The sequence below is a fragment of the Paralichthys olivaceus genome, chromosome 7 (assembly GCF_024713975.1).
Source record: "Paralichthys olivaceus isolate ysfri-2021 chromosome 7, ASM2471397v2, whole genome shotgun sequence".
Taxonomy (NCBI): domain Eukaryota; kingdom Metazoa; phylum Chordata; class Actinopteri; order Pleuronectiformes; family Paralichthyidae; genus Paralichthys; species Paralichthys olivaceus.
Genome location: NC_091099.1, coordinates 26,554,802 through 26,574,222, shown reverse-complemented (window position 1 = coordinate 26,574,222; position 19,421 = coordinate 26,554,802). Strand labels below are relative to the sequence as shown.

Below are 19,421 nucleotides of genomic sequence, written 5' to 3'. Positions count from 1 at the left end.
TTTCCTGTCGATCACCTGTTCCCTCTGTTTAATGGAGTACTCCAGCTCATTGACGTGGTTGCACCTTTGCTTGAGGTCACGTCTGATCTTGTGGATCTCTGCCTGCTGGCTTTGACAACGAGTACTCAAGGACCTGTAGTCCTTCTCTTGGAGCCTCAACTCTTTCTTGGCATCCTTAAGGTCGAGCTGTAGTTCTTCCTTGAGTTTTTCATAATCTGCATTCTGCATGCTCTCCTTTTCCTTTTTCCATGAAGCTTCTTTGCAGGACATGGCGATCTTCAGACTGGCATTTTCATGAGCCAGATGCATATTCTTACAATCCAAATTCTGCTTTTCCTCAAGGAGGTCCTCAAACAATTTCTCGTGGTCTGGCACCTGAAAGACACGAACAAACATATAACAGTTAAAAACACAGTCCCACACTCACTTTGAATTAAATGTTGATGAACCAGACCAACAAATCATTGATTTAACCACCAGTACATTTAAATACAGTTTCTTCAATTCTGTTAAATACAGTCTCTACATACTATGGATGTCACGATATGAAATTTTGGTGCAGAGCCAGAGGAAATATCACGGTTTCAGGATTTACACGATTATTGATTAAATGAAAAACAAACAATATATAGCTAATGATATAACTAATTAACTACAATATTTATTATTATTGTCAACAATTACGTTTACGTTTAATTACGTGACTTGCGAGAGATTTCACCACGCAGTGCACACACAAATTAAAAAAAATCACTAGTATGCTACTGCTAGCATTCTAGCATTAGCACCAATGTGATGGGTTCATTTAAAGTCCATCCCCTCACAGAAAAAATATTTTTGAGTTTGAGACAAACATTGGAAAAATAAAATAAAATCGTCGATGTGTCCTGCTTAGAAACCTTACCCTTCCTGACTTGTTCTTTGGCATGTTGGCTAAATATAGGGGTATTATATATGTGTACTGAAGTATATACTGTCTTCTGACGGTCTCGTGTATCGAAGATTTGTGGATCTGTGGTCTAGTTTTGGAGCTGTTGTGCTCATAAGGTCTCCTCCATAACTCCTATAGGCACTGAACCTGGTAGTGATGGCTTTGAAGTAAAGATAAATTACATTAAACAATCAAAGTCAAATATGACATCATAGACACTGTCACATTTGACATCATAGACACTGTCACATGTGACATCACAGAAGCTGTCACATGGGACATCACAGACACTGTCAGTTAAATGTGATATTAAACAAACAGTTTTCCATGATATGAGCCCTAAAATCATTTCTTTTTAGATGTGAATCTAAAATGTGAAGAATGAAAGTCTGAAAATACATCTTGTTTTTTAAAATCAGAAGTGACCACATTAGTAGGAGCGAGGGGTGGAGCCTGACTGAGAGCTCGAGGACACTGCATGCCCTCCTCGACCTGCACCCATTGGACATTACTAGCTTTCAATCACATCATATACACATCATATATTTGACTCTATATGGAACCATGACTTACAAAATGAACACCAGGTTGTATTGAGGAAGAAACAAGAGATGATTGATTCAATTTCAAATGTCTTTATTTTTTTAAGAATGGTTTCTCTCTTGTGACAAATGTACTTATTGTAAGTTGCTTTGGACAAAAGCATCTGCTAAATGCCCTAAATGTAAATATTTTCTTCATTTCCTTTGCCGCTTCTCCTCCTTCTCTCTGTCTAGTTTGTCTCTCTGCTCCTGCCTCTTCTTCTCTTGCAGCTCCTTCTTTTGCCTCTTCTCTGCCTCTTTCTTTGCTTACTTTTGCTCCTTTTGAATCCTTGCCTTGTCCTTATCGGTCATCAAGGCCAGTTCCTGAAAAGACAGAGACGACAAGTGTTTAGATATTTTCTCTTTCGAAAGTCTGAATAAGAAACAAACTTAAAGTGCAACAAGTTCTTATTCAGATCAAACAGAGCTGATGTGACTTACCTGAAGCTTGATCTGTTTCAGAATGAGCAGCTTTAGTATGGCTGCCTCATGCTTGGCCGCCCACATCTGCTCAGTATTGCTGACCAGTTTCTCCAGCTCCTTGATTTTTGTGAAGCCAGCCTCCTTCTCAGCCTGCTCACTACTGAGATGGCCCTCCAGAGTGTTAACTTTCGTCTCCCACTCAGTCTTGTTCTGGAGGATCCTTGCCTCCATGGCTTGCTGCATGGACAGGAGTTTCTTGTTGCTGGCTTCCAGTGCCTTATTTTGACTGGTGAGACTGTTGATCAGCTGATCCGTTTGGACAATTCTGGCCTCATGTTTGGTCACCCACTTCTCTTCTGTGACCTTGAGCTGTCTCTCCAGCTCCTTGATTCTACTGGAGCCAGCCTCCTTCTCTGCCTGCTCACGGCTGAGCTCGTGCTTCAGAGCCTTGATTTCTGACTGGCAGTCAGGCTCGTTCTGGAGAACTTTTGTCCCCATAGCTTTGAGCTTGGTTGTGAGCTCATTGATTTCCTCTTCCAGTGCCATTTTCTCATGCACTTTCCTGTCGATCACCTGTTCCCTCTGTTTAATGGAGTACTCCAGCTCATTGACGTGGTTGCACCTTTGCTTGAGGTCACGTCTGATCTTGTGGATCTCTGCCTGCTGGCTTTGACAACGAGTACTCAAGGACCTGTAGTCCTTCTCTTGGAGCCTCAACTCTTTCTTGGCATCCTTAAGGTCGAGCTGTAGTTCTTCCTTGAGTTTTTCATAATCTGCATTCTGCATGCTCTCCTTTTCCTTTTTCCATGAAGCTTCTTTGCAGGACATGGCGATCTTCAGACTGGCATTTTCATGAGCCAGATGCATATTCTTACAATCCAAATTCTGCTTTTCCTCAAGGAGGTCCTCAAACAATTTCTCGTGGTCTGGCACCTGAAAGACACGAACAAACATATAACAGTTAAAAACACAGTCCCACACTCACTTTGAATTAAATGTTGATGAACCAGACCAACAAATCATTGATTTAACCACCAGTACATTTAAATACAGTTTCTTCAATTCTGTTAAATACAGTCTCTACATACTATGGATGTCACGATATGAAATTTTGGTGCAGAGCCAGAGGAAATATCACGGTTTCAGGATTTACACGATTATTGATTAAATGAAAAACAAACAATATATAGCTAATGATATAACTAATTAACTACAATATTTATTATTATTGTCAACAATTACGTTTACGTTTAATTACGTGACTTGCGAGAGATTTCACCACGCAGTGCACACACAAATTTAAAAAAATCACTAGTATGCTACTGCTAGCATTCTAGCATTAGCACCAATGTGATGGGTTCATTTAAAGTCCATCCCCTCACAGAAAAAATATTTTTGAGTTTGAGACAAACATTGGAAAAATAAAATAAAATCGTCGATGTGTCCTGCTTAGAAACCTTACCCTTCCTGACTTGTTCTTTGGCATGTTGGCTAAATATAGGGGTATTATATATGTGTACTGAAGTATATACTGTCTTCTGACGGTCTCGTGTATCGAAGATTTGTGGATCTGTGGTCTAGTTTTGGAGCTGTTGTGCTCATAAGGTCTCCTCCATAACTCCTATAGGCACTGAACCTGGTAGTGATGGCTTTGAAGTAAAGATAAATTACATTAAACAATCAAAGTCAAATATGACATCATAGACACTGTCACATTTGACATCATAGACACTGTCACATGTGACATCACAGAAGCTGTCACATGGGACATCACAGACACTGTCAGTTAAATGTGATATTAAACAAACAGTTTTCCATGATATGAGCCCTAAAATCATTTCTTTTTAGATGTGAATCTAAAATGTGAAGAATGAAAGTCTGAAAATACATCTTGTTTTTTAAAATCAGAAGTGACCACATTAGTAGGAGCGAGGGGTGGAGCCTGACTGAGAGCTCGAGGACACTGCATGCCCTCCTCGACCTGCACCCATTGGACATTACTAGCTTTCAATCACATCATATACACATCATATATTTGACTCTATATGGAACCATGACTTACAAAATGAACACCAGGTTGTATTGAGGAAGAAACAAGAGATGATTGATTCAATTTCAAATGTCTTTATTTTTTTAAGAATGGTTTCTCTCTTGTGACAAATGTACTTATTGTAAGTTGCTTTGGACAAAAGCATCTGCTAAATGCCCTAAATGTAAATATTTTCTTCATTTCCTTTGCCGCTTCTCCTCCTTCTCTCTGTCTAGTTTGTCTCTCTGCTCCTGCCTCTTCTTCTCTTGCAGCTCCTTCTTTTGCCTCTTCTCTGCCTCTTTCTTTGCTTACTTTTGCTCCTTTTGAATCCTTGCCTTGTCCTTATCGGTCATCAAGGCCAGTTCCTGAAAAGACAGAGACGACAAGTGTTTAGATATTTTCTCTTTCGAAAGTCTGAATAAGAAACAAACTTAAAGTGCAACAAGTTCTTATTCAGATCAAACAGAGCTGATGTGACTTACCTGAAGCTTGATCTGTTTCAGAATGAGCAGCTTTAGTATGGCTGCCTCATGCTTGGCCGCCCACATCTGCTCAGTATTGCTGACCAGTTTCTCCAGCTCCTTGATTTTTGTGAAGCCAGCCTCCTTCTCAGCCTGCTCACTACTGAGATGGCCCTCCAGAGTGTTAACTTTCGTCTCCCACTCAGTCTTGTTCTGGAGGATCCTTGCCTCCATGGCTTGCTGCATGGACAGGAGTTTCTTGTTGCTGGCTTCCAGTGCCTTATTTTGACTGGTGAGACTGTTGATCAGCTGATCCGTTTGGACAATTCTGGCCTCATGTTTGGTCACCCACTTCTCTTCTGTGACCTTGAGCTGTCTCTCCAGCTCCTTGATTCTACTGGAGCCAGCCTCCTTCTCTGCCTGCTCACGGCTGAGCTCGTGCTTCAGAGCCTTGATTTCTGACTGCCAGTCAGGCTCGTTCTGGAGAACTTTTGTCCCCATAGCTTTGAGCTTGGTTGTGAGCTCATTGATTTCCTCTTCCAGTGCCATTTTCTCATGCACTGTCCTGTCGATCACCTGTTCCCTCTGTTTAATGGAGTACTCCAGCTCATTGACGTGGTTGCACCTTTGCTTGAGGTCACGTCTGATCTTGTGGATCTCTGCCTGCTGGCTTTGACAACGAGTACTCAAGGACCTGTAGTCCTTCTCTTGGAGCCTCAACTCTTTCTTGGCATCCTTAAGGTCGAGCTGTAGTTCTTCCTTGAGTTTTTCATAATCTGCATTCTGCATGCTCTCCTTTTCCTTTTTCCATGAAGCTTCTTTGCAGGACATGGCGATCTTCAGACTGGCATTTTCATGAGCCAGATGCATATTCTTAGAATCCAAATTCTGCTTTTCCTCAAGGAGGTCCTCAAACAATTTCTCGTGGTCTGGCACCTGAAAGACACGAACAAACATATAACAGTTAAAAACACAGTCCCACACTCACTTTGAATTAAATGTTGATGAACCAGACCAACAAATCATTGATTTAACCACCAGTACATTTAAATACAGTTTCTTCAATTCTGTTAAATACAGTCTCTACATACTATGGATGTCACGATATGAAATTTTGGCGCAGAGCCAGAGGAAATATCACGGTTTCAGGATTTACACGATTATTGATTAAATGAAAAACAAACAATATATAGCTAATGATATAACTAATTAACTACAATATTTATTATTATTGTCAACAATTACGTTTACGTTTAATTACGTGACTTGCGAGAGATTTCACCACGCAGTGCACACACAAATTAAAAAAAATCACTAGTATGCTACTGCTAGCATTCTAGCATTAGCACCAATGTGATGGGTTCATTTAAAGTCCATCCCCTCACAGAAAAAATATTTTTGAGTTTGAGACAAACATTGGAAAAATAAAATAAAATCGTCGATGTGTCCTGCTTAGAAACCTTACCCTTCCTGACTTGTTCTTTGGCATGTTGGCTAAATATAGGGGTATTATATATGTGTACTGAAGTATATACTGTCTTCTGACGGTCTCGTGTATCGAAGATTTGTGGATCTGTGGTCTAGTTTTGGAGCTGTTGTGCTCATAAGGTCTCCTCCATAACTCCTATAGGCACTGAACCTGGTAGGGATGGCTTTGAAGTAAAGATAAATTACATTAAACAATCAAAGTCAAATATGACATCATAGACACTGTCACATTTGACATCATAGACACTGTCACATGTGACATCACAGAAGCTGTCACATGGGACATCACAGACACTGTCAGTTAAATGTGATATTAAACAAAGTTTTCCATGATATGAGCCCTACAATCATTTCTTTTTAGATGTGAATCTAAAATGTGAAGAATGAAAGTCTGAAAATACATCTTGTTTTTTAAAATCAGAAGTGACCACATTAGTAGGAGCGAGGGGTGGAGCCTGACTGAGAGCTCGAGGACACTGCATGCCCTCCTCGACCTGCACCCATTGGACATTACTAGCTTTCAATCACATCATATACACATCATATATTTGACTCTATATGGAACCATGACTTACAAAATGAACACCAGGTTGTATTGAGGAAGAAACAAGAGATGATTGATTCAATTTCAAATGTCTTTATTTTTTTAAGAATGGTTTCTCTCTTGTGACAAATGTACTTATTGTAAGTTGCTTTGGACAAAAGCATCTGCTAAATGCCCTAAATGTAAATATTTTCTTCATTTCCTTTGCCGCTTCTCCTCCTTCTCTCTGTCTAGTTTGTCTCTCTGCTCCTGCCTCTTCTTCTCTTGCAGCTCCTTCTTTTGCCTCTTCTCTGCCTCTTTCTTTGCTTTCTTTTGCTCCTTTTGAATCCTTGCCTTGTCCTTATCGGTCATCAAGGCCAGTTCCTGAAAAGACAGAGACGACAAGTGTTTAGATATTTTCTCTTTCGAAAGTCTGAATAAGAAACAAACTTAAAGTGCAACAAGTTCTTATTCAGATCAAACAGAGCTGATGTGACTTACCTGAAGCTTGATCTGTTTCAGAATGAGCAGCTTTAGTATGGCTGCCTCATGCTTGGCCGCCCACATCTGCTCAGTATTGCTGACCAGTTTCTCCAGCTCCTTGATTTTTGTGAAGCCAGCCTCCTTCTCAGCCTGCTCACTACTGAGATGGCCCTCCAGAGTGTTAACTTTCGTCTCCCACTCAGTCTTGTTCTGGAGGATCCTTGCCTCCATGGCTTGCTGCATGGACAGGAGTTTCTTGTTGCTGGCTTCCAGTGCCTTATTTTGACTGGTGAGACTGTTGATCAGCTGATCCGTTTGGACAATTCTGGCCTCATGTTTGGTCACCCACTTCTCTTCTGTGACCTTGAGCTGTCTCTCCAGCTCCTTGATTCTACTGGAGCCAGCCTCCTTCTCTGCCTGCTCACGGCTGAGCTCGTGCTTCAGAGCCTTGATTTCTGACTGCCAGTCAGGCTCGTTCTGGAGAACTTTTGTCCCCATAGCTTTGAGCTTGGTTGTGAGCTCATTGATTTCCTCTTCCAGTGCCATTTTCTCATGCACTGTCCTGTCGATCACCTGTTCCCTCTGTTTAATGGAGTACTCCAGCTCATTGACGTGGTTGCACCTTTGCTTGAGGTCACGTCTGATCTTGTGGATCTCTGCCTGCTGGCTTTGACAACGAGTACTCAAGGACCTGTAGTCCTTCTCTTGGAGCCTCAACTCTTTCTTGGCATCCTTAAGGTCGAGCTGTAGTTCTTCCTTGAGTTTTTCATAATCTGCATTCTGCATGCTCTCCTTTTCCTTTTTCCATGAAGCTTCTTTGCAGGACATGGCGATCTTCAGACTGGCATTTTCATGAGCCAGATGCATATTCTTAGAATCCAAATTCTGCTTTTCCTCAAGGAGGTCCTCAAACAATTTCTCGTGGTCTGGCACCTGAAAGACACGAACAAACATATAACAGTTAAAAACACAGTCCCACACTCACTTTGAATTAAATGTTGATGAACCAGACCAACAAATCATTGATTTAACCACCAGTACATTTAAATACAGTTTCTTCAATTCTGTTAAATACAGTCTCTACATACTATGGATGTCACGATATGAAATTTTGGCGCAGAGCCAGAGGAAATATCACGGTTTCAGGATTTACACGATTATTGATTAAATGAAAAACAAACAATATATAGCTAATGATATAACTAATTAACTACAATATTTATTATTATTGTCAACAATTACGTTTACGTTTAATTACGTGACTTGCGAGAGATTTCACCACGCAGTGCACACACAAATTAAAAAAAATCACTAGTATGCTACTGCTAGCATTCTAGCATTAGCACCAATGTGATGGGTTCATTTAAAGTCCATCCCCTCACAGAAAAAATATTTTTGAGTTTGAGACAAACATTGGAAAAATAAAATAAAATCGTCGATGTGTCCTGCTTAGAAACCTTACCCTTCCTGACTTGTTCTTTGGCATGTTGGCTAAATATAGGGGTATTATATATGTGTACTGAAGTATATACTGTCTTCTGACGGTCTCGTGTATCGAAGATTTGTGGATCTGTGGTCTAGTTTTGGAGCTGTTGTGCTCATAAGGTCTCCTCCATAACTCCTATAGGCACTGAACCTGGTAGGGATGGCTTTGAAGTAAAGATAAATTACATTAAACAATCAAAGTCAAATATGACATCATAGACACTGTCACATTTGACATCATAGACACTGTCACATGTGACATCACAGAAGCTGTCACATGGGACATCACAGACACTGTCAGTTAAATGTGATATTAAACAAAGTTTTCCATGATATGAGCCCTACAATCATTTCTTTTTAGATGTGAATCTAAAATGTGAAGAATGAAAGTCTGAAAATACATCTTGTTTTTTAAAATCAGAAGTGACCACATTAGTAGGAGCGAGGGGTGGAGCCTGACTGAGAGCTCGAGGACACTGCATGCCCTCCTCGACCTGCACCCATTGGACATTACTAGCTTTCAATCACATCATATACACATCATATATTTGACTCTATATGGAACCATGACTTACAAAATGAACACCAGGGTGTGTGACGGAGCGCACGGCGTCTCGTCACGGCAGCAGTACACTGCCTCGTATACACGGGGGTGCCGGTGCACACGCCGACCGTCACAGCACTAATACACTGCCCCGTTTACATGTCTCATTATTACAAGAGTTAACTGTGTGCGTTACATCTTACCGGTGTTCAGTGTCGTGTCTGTGTTTGTTTGTGCGGGGCGAGCGGTTCCGGATGCGGATATAAATAGACGCTCGACTTCCGGAGTAACCGAAAGTGAACCCGCATTCTGTTTAATATTGCTTCGGCTGTTGTATGTATAGTTGGCTACGCCTTCAAGTGTACGTGTGTTAAGTTTGTTACCATACATGGTTCAGTCATATGGAATTCAATTTATTAGCTGTTAAAGCTTCTTGGTGTCACGTACCGGGGACACCCCTGTTTATTGTTGTATTTTGGTTTGCTCCAATTGTAGGGGCGGGCTTAGCCCCGATTTAAGCGTGTGGATTCATTCTGTCAGGAGGGCTGCTACTGGAAGGACGTAAGTCATAGAGCTCTCCCAAAAACGGTTTTCTGCAAAAATATTTGGTTATTGAAGTTATTTGTTTGGGCCAATGTGCCTATTTATTTTCTCATTTCCCAGTGTTTGTTTTCCACTGGTTTGTTTTATTTTATATTTACTTTGAATAATTCTGCCTTGTCGGCCTTCAATTTGGGGTTAACAAATAAATGCCCTCTTACAACTGCAACTCCAAGTACTCCTGAGAGTTATTTCCATCGAGCTCAGTCGCTCATAGACATACCTACCTTCAACAGGGTGTATTGAGGAAGAAACAAGAGATGATTGATTCAATTTCAAATGTCTTTATTTTTTTAAGAATGGTTTCTCTCTTGTGACAAATGTACTTATTGTAAGTTGCTTTGGACAAAAGCATCTGCTAAATGCCCTAAATGTAAATATTTTCTTCATTTCCTTTGCCGCTTCTCCTCCTTCTCTCTGTCTAGTTTGTCTCTCTGCTCCTGCCTCTTCTTCTCTTGCAGCTCCTTCTTTTGCCTCTTCTCTGCCTCTTTCTTTGCTTTCTTTTGCTCCTTTTGAATCCTTGCCTTGTCCTTATCGGTCATCAAGGCCAGTTCCTGAAAAGACAGAGACGACAAGTGTTTAGATATTTTCTCTTTCGAAAGTCTGAATAAGAAACAAACTTAAAGTGCAACAAGTTCTTATTCAGATCAAACAGAGCTGATGTGACTTACCTGAAGCTTGATCTGTTTCAGAATGAGCAGCTTTAGTATGTCTGCCTCATGCTTGGCCGCCCACATCTGCTCAGTATTGCTGACCAGTTTCTCCAGCTCCTTGATTTTTGTGAAGCCAGCCTCCTTCTCAGACTGCTCACTACTGAGATGGTCCTCCAGAGTGTTAACTTTAGTCTCCCACTCAGTCTTGTTCTGGAGGATCCTTGCCTCCATGGCTTGCTGCATGGACAGGAGTTTCTTGTTGCTGGCTTCCAGTGCCTTATTTTGACTGGTGAGACTGTTGATCAGCTGATCCGTTTGGACAATTCTGGCCTCATGTTTGGTCACCCACTTCTCTTCTGTGACCTTGAGCTGTCTCTCCAGCTCCTTGATTCTACTGGAGCCAGCCTCCTTCTCTGCCTGCTCACGGCTGAGCTCGTGCTTCAGAGCCTTGATTTCTGACTGCCAGTCAGGCTCGTTCTGGAGAACTTTTGTCCCCATAGCTTTGAGCTTGGTTGTGAGCTCATTGATTTCCTCTTCCAGTGCCATTTTCTCATGCACTGTCCTGTCGATCACCTGTTCCCTCTGTTTAATGGAGTACTCCAGCTCATTGACGTGGTTGCACCTTTGCTTGAGGTCACGTCTGATCTTGTGGATCTCTGCCTGCTGGCTTTGACAACGAGTACTCAAGGACCTGTAGTCCTTCTCTTGGAGCCTCAACTCTTTCTTGGCATTCTTAAGGTCGAGCTGTAGTTCTTCCTTGAGTTTTTCATAATCTGCATTCTGCATGCTCTCCTTTTCCTTTTTCCATGAAGCTTCTTTGCAGGACATGGCGATCTTCAGACTGGCATTTTCATGAGCCAGATGCATATTCTTAGAATCCAAATTCTGCTTTTCCTCAAGGAGGTCCTCAAACAATTTCTCGTGGTCTGGCACCTGAAAGACACGAACAAACATATAACAGTTAAAAACACAGTCCCACACTCACTTTGAATTAAATGTTGATGAACCACACCAACAAATCATTGATTTAACCAAAAGTACATTTAAATACAGTTTCTTCAATTCTGTTAAATACAGTCTCTACATACTATGGATGTCACGATATGAAATTTTGGCGCAGAGCCAGAGGAAATATCACGGTTTCAGGATTTACACGATTATTGATTAAATGAAAAACAAACAATATATAGCTAATGATATAACTAATTAACTACAATATTTATTATTATTGTCAACAATTACGTTTAATTACGTGACTTGCGAGAGATTTCACCACGCAGGGCACACACAAATTAAAAAAAATCACTAGTATGCTACTGCTAGCATTCTAGCATTAGCACCAATGTGATGGGTTCATTTAAAGTCCATCCCCTCACAGAAAAAATATTTTTGAGTTTGAGACAAACATTGGAAAAATAAAATAAAATCGTCGATGTGTCCTGCTTAGAAACCTTACCCTTCCTGACTTGTTCTTTGGCATGTTGGCTAAATATAGGGGTATTATATATGTGTACTGAAGTATATACTGTCTTCTGACGGTCTCGTGTATCGAAGATTTGTGGATCTGTGGTCTAGTTTTGGAGCTGTTGTGCTCATAAGGTCTCCTCCATAACTCTTATAGGCACTGAACCTGGTATTGATGGCTTTGAAGTAAAGATAAATTACATTAAACAATCAAAGTCAAATATGACATCATAGACACTGTCACATTTGACATCATAGACACTGTCACATGTGACATCACAGAAGCTGTCACATGGGACATCACAGACACTGTTTAGTTAAATGTGATATTAAACAAACAGTTTTCCATGATATGAGCCCTACAATCATTTCTTTTTAGATGTGAATCTAAAATGTGAAGAATGAAAGTCTGAAAATACATCTTGTTTTTTAAAATCAGAAGTGACCACATTAGTAGGAGCGAGGGGTGGAGCCTGACTGAGAGCTCGAGGACACTGCATGCCCTCCTCGACCTGCACCCATTGGACATTACTAGCTTTCAATCACATCATATACACATCATATATTTGACTCTATATGGAACCATGACTTACAAAATGAACACCAGGGTGTATTGAGGAAGAAACAAGAGATGATTGATTCAATTTCAAATGTCTTTATTTTTTTAAGAATGGTTTCTCTCTTGTGACAAATGTACTTATTGTAAGTTGCTTTGGACAAAAGCATCTGCTAAATGCCCTAAATGTAAATATTTTCTTCATTTCCTTTGCCGCTTCTCCTCCTTCTCTCTGTCTAGTTTGTCTCTCTGCTCCTGCCTCTTCTTCTCTTGCAGCTCCTTCTTTTGCCTCTTCTCTGCCTCTTTCTTTGCTTTCTTTTGCTCCTCTTGAATCCTTGCCTTGTCCTTATCGGTCATCAAGGCCAGTTCCTGAAAAGACAGAGACGACAAGTGTTTAGATATTTTCTCTTTCAAAAGTCTGAATAAGAAACAAACTTAAAGTGCAACAAGTTCTTATTCAGATCAAACAGAGCTGATGTGACTTACCTGAAGCTTGATCTGTTTCAGAATGAGCAGCTTTATGTCTGCCTCATGCTTGGCCGCCCACATCTGCTCAGTATTGCTGACCAGTTTCTCCAGCTCCTTGATTTTTGTGAAGCCAGCCTCCTTCTCAGCCTGCTCACTACTGAGATGGTCCTCCAGAGTGTTAACTTTCGTCTCCCATTCAGTCTTGTTCTGGAGGATCCTTGCCTCGATGGTTTGTTGCACAGAGATGAGCCTCTGGTTGCTGGCTTCCAGTGCCATATTCTGACTGCTGAGACTGTTGATCACCTGATCCGTATAGACAATTCTGGCCTCATGTTTGGTCACCCACTTCTCTTCTGTGACCTGGAGCTGTCTCTCCAGCTCCTTGATTCGATTGGAGCCAGGCTCCTTCTCCACCCGCTCACTATTGAGATGATCCTCCAGAGTGTTAACTTTAGTCTCCCACTCAGTCTTGTTCTGGAGGATCCTTGCCTCCATGGCTTGCTGCATGGACAGGAGTTTCTTGTTGCTGGCTTCCAGTGCCTTATTTTGACTGGTGAGACTGTTGATCAGCTGATCCGTTTGGACAATTCTGGCCTCATGTTTGGTCACCCACTTCTCTTCTGTGACCTTGAGCTGTCTCTCCAGCTCCTTGATTCTACTAGAGCCAGCCTCCTTCTCTGCCTGCTCACGGCTGAGCTCGTGCTTCAGAGCCTTGATTTCTGACTGCCAGTCAGGCTCGTTCTGGAGAACTTTTGTCCCCATAGCTTTGAGCTTGGTTGTGAGCTCATTGATTTCCTCTTCCAGTGCCATTTTCTCATGCACTGTCCTGTCGATCACCTGTTCCCTCTGTTTAATGGAGTACTCCAGCTCATTGACGTGGTTGCACCTTTGCTTGAGGTCACGTCTGATCTTGTGGATCTCTGCCTGCTGGCTTTGACAACGAGTACTCAAGGACCTGTAGTCCTTCTCTTGGAGCCTCAACTCTTTCTTGGCATCCTTAAGGTCGAGCTGTAGTTCTTCCTTGAGTTTTTCATAATCTGCATTCTGCATGCTCTCCTTTTCCTTTTTCCATGAAGCTTCTTTGCAGGACATGGCGATCTTCAGACTGGCATTTTCATGAGCCAGATGCATATTCTTAGAATCCAAATTCTGCTTTTCCTCAAGGAGGTCCTCAAACAATTTCTCGTGGTCTGGCACCTGAAAGACTCGAACAAACATATAACAGTTAAAAACACAGTCCCACACTCACTTTGAATTAAATGTTGATGAACCAGACCAACAAATCATTGATTTAACCACCAGTACATTTAAATACAGTTTCTTCAATTCTGTTAAATACAGTCTCTACATACTATGGATGTCACGATATGAAATTTTGGCGCAGAGCCAGAGGAAATATCATGGTTTCAGGATTTACACGATTATTGATTAAATGAAAAACAAACAATATATAGCTAATGATATAACTAATTAACTACAATATTTATTATTATTGTCAACAATTACGTTTAATTACGTGACTTGCGAGAGATTTCACCACGCAGGGCACACACAAATTAAAAAAAATCACTAGTATGCTACTGCTAGCATTCTAGCATTAGCACCAATGTGATGGGTTCATTTAAAGTCCATCCCCTCACAGAAAAAATATTTTTGAGTTTGAGACAAACATTGGAAAAATAAAATAAAATCGTCGATGTGTCCTGCTTAGAAACCTTACCCTTCCTGACTTGTTCTTTGGCATGTTGGCTAAATATAGGGGTATTATATATGTGTACTGAAGTATATACTGTCTTCTGACGGTCTCGTGTATCGAAGATTTGTGGATCTGTGGTCTAGTTTTGGAGCTGTTGTGCTCATAAGGTCTCCTCCATAACTCCTATAGGCACTGAACCTGGTAGTGATGGCTTTGAAGTAAAGATAAATTACATTAAACAATCAAAGTCAAATATGACATCATAGACACTGTCACATTTGACATCATAGACACTGTCACATGTGACATCACAGAAGCTGTCACATGGGACATCACAGACACTGTTTAGTTAAATGTGATATTAAACAAACAGTTTTCCATGATATGAGCCCTACAATCATTTCTTTTTAGATGTGAATCTAAAATGTGAAGAATGAAAGTCTGAAAATACATCTTGTTTTTTAAAATCAGAAGTGACCACATTAGTAGGAGCGAGGGGTGGAGCCTGACTGAGAGCTCGAGGACACTGCATGCCCTCCTCGACCTGCACCCATTGGACATTACTAGCTTTCAATCACATCATATACACATCATATATTTGACTCTATATGGAACCATGACTTACAAAATGAACACCAGGGTGTATTGAGGAAGAAACAAGAGATGATTGATTCAATTTCAAATGTCTTTATTTTTTTAAGAATGGTTTCTCTCTTGTGACAAATGTACTTATTGTAAGTTGCTTTGGACAAAAGCATCTGCTAAATGCCCTAAATGTAAATATTTTCTTCATTTCCTTTGCCGCTTCTCCTCCTTCTCTCTGTCTAGTTTGTCTCTCTGCTCCTGCCTCTTCTTCTCTTGCAGCTCCTTCTTTTGCCTCTTCTCTGCCTCTTTCTTTGCTTTCTTTTGCTCCTCTTGAATCCTTGCCTTGTCCTTATCGGTCATCAAGGCCAGTTCCTGAAAAGACAGAGACGACAAGTGTTTAGATATTTTCTCTTTCAAAAGTCTGAATAAGAAACAAACTTAAAGTGCAACAAGTTCTTATTCAGATCAAACAGAGCTGATGTGACTTACCTGAAGCTTGATCTGTTTCAGAATGAGCAGCTTTATGTCTGCCTCATGCTTGGCCGCCCACATCTGCTCAGTATTGCTGACCAGTTTCTCCAGCTCCTTGATTTTTGTGAAGCCAGCCTCCTTCTCAGCCTGCTGACTACTGAGATGGTCCTCCAGAGTGTTAACTTTCGTCTCCCACTCAGTCTTGTTCCGGAGGATCCTTGCCTCGATGGTTTGCTGCACAGAGATGAGCCTCTGGTTGCTGGCTTCCAGTGCCATATTCTGACTGCTGAGACTGTTGATCACCTGATCCGTATAGACAATTCTGACCTCATGTTTGGTCACCCACTTCTCTTCTGTGACCTTGAGCTGTCTCTCCAGCTCCTTGATTCGATTGGAGCCAGCCTCCTTCTCCACCCGCTCACTACTGAGATGGTCCTCCAGAGTGTTAACTTTAGTCTCCCACTCAGTCTTGTTCTGGAGGATCCTTGCCTCCATGGCTTGCTGCATGGACAGGAGTTTCTTGTTGCTGGCTTCCAGTGCCTTATTTTGACTGGTGAGACTGTTGATCAGCTGATCCGTTTGGACAATTCTGGCCTCATGTTTGGTCACCCACTTCTCTTCTGTGACCTTGAGCTGTCTCTCCAGCTCCTTGATTCTACTGGAGCCAGCCTCCTTCTCTGCCTGCTCACGGCTGAGCTCGTGCTTCAGAGCCTTGATTTCTGACTGCCAGTCAGGCTCGTTCTGGAGAACTTTTGTCCCCATAGCTTTGAGCTTGGTTGTGAGCTCATTGATTTCCTCTTCCAGTGCCATTTTCTCATGCACTGTCCTGTCGATCACCTGTTCCCTCTGTTTAATGGAGTACTCCAGCTCATTGACGTGGTTGCACCTTTGCTTGAGGTCACGTCTGATCTTGTGGATCTCTGCCTGCTGGCTTTGACAACGAGTACTCAAGGACCTGTAGTCCTTCTCTTGGAGCCTCAACTCTTTCTTGGCATTCTTAAGGTCGAGCTGTAGTTCTTCCTTGAGTTTTTCATAATCTGCATTCTGCATGCTCTCCTTTTCCTTTTTCCATGAAGCTTCTTTGCAGGACATGGCGATCTTCAGACTGGCATTTTCATGAGCCAGATGCATATTCTTAGAATCCAAATTCTGCTTTTCCTCAAGGAGGTCCTCAAACAATTTCTCGTGGTCTGGCACCTGAAAGACACGAACAAACATATAACAGTTAAAAACACAGTCCCACACTCACTTTGAATTAAATGTTGATGAACCACACCAACAAATCATTGATTTAACCACCAGTACATTTAAATACAGTTTCTTCAATTCTGTTAAATACAGTCTCTACATACTATGGATGTCACGATATGAAATTTTGGCGCAGAGCCAGAGGAAATATCACGGTTTCAGGATTTACACGATTATTGATTAAATGAAAAACAAACAATATATAGCTAATGATATAACTAATTAACTACAATATTTATTATTATTGTCAACAATTACGTTTACGTTTAATTACGTGACTTGCGAGAGATTTCACCACGCAGTGCACACACAAATTTAAAAAAATCACTAGTATGCTACTGCTAGCATTCTAGCATTAGCACCAATGTGATGGGTTCATTTAAAGTCCATCCCCTCACAGAAAAAATATTTTTGAGTTTGAGACAAACATTGGAAAAATAAAATAAAATCGTCGATGTGTCCTGCTTAGAAACCTTACCCTTCCTGACTTGTTCTTTGGCATGTTGGCTAAATATAGGGGTATTATATATGTGTACTGAAGTATATACTGTCTTCTGACGGTCTCGTGTATCGAAGATTTGTGGATCTGTGGTCTAGTTTTGGAGCTGTTGTGCTCATAAGGTCTCCTCCATAACTCCTATAGGCACTGAACCTGGTAGTGATGGCTTTGAAGTAAAGATAAATTACATTAAACAATCAAAGTCAAATATGACATCATAGACACTGTCACATTTGACATCATAGACACTGTCACATGTGACATCACAGAAGCTGTCACATGGGACATCACAGACACTGTCAGTTAAATGTGATATTAAACAAAGTTTTCCATGATATGAGCCCTAAAATCATTTCTTTTTAGATGTGAATCTAAAATGTGAAGAATGAAAGTCTGAAAATACATCTTGTTTTTTAAAATCAGAAGTGACCACATTAGTAGGAGCGAGGGGTGGAGCCTGACTGAGAGCTCGAGGACACTGCATGCCCTCCTCGACCTGCACCCATTGGACATTACTAGCTTTCAATCACATCATATACACATCATATATTTGACTCTATATGGAACCATGACTTACAAAATGAACACCAGGGTGTGTGACGGAGCGCACGGCGTCTCGGCACGGCGTCTCGGCACGGCGTCTCGTCACGGCAGCAGTACACTGCCTCGTATACACGGGGGTGCCGGTGCACACGCCGACCGTCACAGCACTAATACACTGCCCCGTTTACATGTCTCATTATTACAAGAGTTAACTGTGTGCGTTACATCTTACCGGTGTTCAGTGTCGCGTCTGTGTTTGTTTGTGTGGGGCGAGCGGTTCCGGATGCGGATATAAATAGACGCTCGACTTCCGGAGTAACCGAAAGTGAACCCGCATTCTGTTTAATATTGCTTCGGCTGTTGTATGTATAGTTGGCTACGCCTTCAAGTGTACGTGTGTTAAGTTTGTTACCATACATGGTTCAGTCATATGGAATTCAATTTATTAGCTGTTAAAGCTTCTTGGTGTCACGTACCGGGGACACCCCTGTTTATTGTTGTATTTTGGTTTGCTCCAATTGTAGGGGCGGGCTTAGCCCCGATTTAAGCGTGTGGATTCATTCTGTCAGGAGGGCTGCTACTGGAAGGACGTAAGTCATAGAGCTCTCCCAAAAACGGTTTTCTGCAAAAATATTTGGTTATTGAAGTTATTTGTTTGGGCCAATGTGCCTATTTATTTTCTCATTTCCCAGTGTTTGTTTTCCACTGGTTTGTTTTATTTTATATTTACTTTGAATAATTCTGCCTTGTCGGCCTTCAATTTGGGGTTAACAAATAAATGCCCTCTTACAACTGCAACTCCAAGTACTCCTGAGAGTTATTTCCATCGAGCTCAGTCGCTCATAGACATACCTACCTTCAACAGGGTGTATTGAGGAAGAAACAAGAGATGATTGATTCAATTTCAAATGTCTTTATTTTTTTAAGAATGGTTTCTCTCTTGTGACAAATGTACTTATTGTAAGTTGCTTTGGACAAAAGCATCTGCTAAATGCCCTAAATGTAAATATTTTCTTCATTTCCTTTGCCGCTTCTCCTCCTTCTCTCTGTCTAGTTTGTCTCTCTGCTCCTGCCTCTTCTTCTCTTGCAGCTCCTTCTTTTGCCTCTTCTCTGCCTCTTTCTTTGCTTTCTTTTGCTCCTTTTGAATCCTTGCCTTGTCCTTATCGGTCATCAAGGCCAGTTCCTGAAAAGACAGAGACGACAAGTGTTTAGATATTTTCTCTTTCGAAAGTCTGAATAAGAAACAAACTTAAAGTGCAACAAGTTCTTATTCAGATCAAACAGAGCTGATGTGACTTACCTGAAGCTTGATCTGTTTCAGAATGAGCAGCTTTAGTATGTCTGCCTCATGCTTGGCCGCCCACATCTGCTCAGTATTGCTGACCAGTTTCTCCAGCTCCTTGATTTTTGTGAAGCCAGCCTCCTTCTCAGCCTGCTCACTACTGAGATGGTCCTCCAGAGTGTTAACTTTAGTCTCCCACTCAGTCTTGTTCTGGAGGATCCTTGCCTCCATGGCTTGCTGCATGGACAGGAGTTTCTTGTTGCTGGCTTCCAGTGCCTTATTTTGACTGGTGAGACTGTTGATCAGCTGATCCGTTTGGACAATTCTGGCCTCATGTTTGGTCACCCACTTCTCTTCTGTGACCTTGAGCTGTCTCTCCAGCTCCTTGATTCTACTAGAGCCAGCCTC

At 41.4% G+C, this 19,421-nt stretch overlaps 2 protein-coding genes across 2 annotated transcripts; both read right to left on the bottom strand.

Moving 5' to 3' along the window:
- Positions 1-12,407: 12,407 nt before the first annotated feature.
- On the bottom strand, positions 12,408-13,492 carry LOC138410851 (myosin heavy chain, cardiac muscle isoform-like). Its single transcript, XM_069528698.1, has 2 exons — positions 12,708-13,492; positions 12,408-12,590 (listed from the first exon to the last, which is right to left on the bottom strand). The coding sequence occupies exons 1-2, from the start codon at positions 13,449-13,451 to the stop codon at positions 12,423-12,425; spliced, it is 912 nt and encodes a 303-aa protein (XP_069384799.1). The 5' UTR covers positions 13,452-13,492; the 3' UTR covers positions 12,408-12,422.
- A 1,666-nt stretch (positions 13,493-15,158) lies between these two features.
- On the bottom strand, positions 15,159-15,837 carry LOC138410886 (uncharacterized). The gene is made up of 2 exons (XM_069528911.1): positions 15,460-15,837; positions 15,159-15,342 (listed from the first exon to the last, which is right to left on the bottom strand). Exons 1-2 carry the CDS (start codon positions 15,715-15,717, stop codon positions 15,175-15,177), a joined length of 426 nt encoding a protein of 141 aa, XP_069385012.1. The 5' UTR covers positions 15,718-15,837; the 3' UTR covers positions 15,159-15,174.
- Between the last annotated feature and the right edge of the window lie 3,584 nt (positions 15,838-19,421).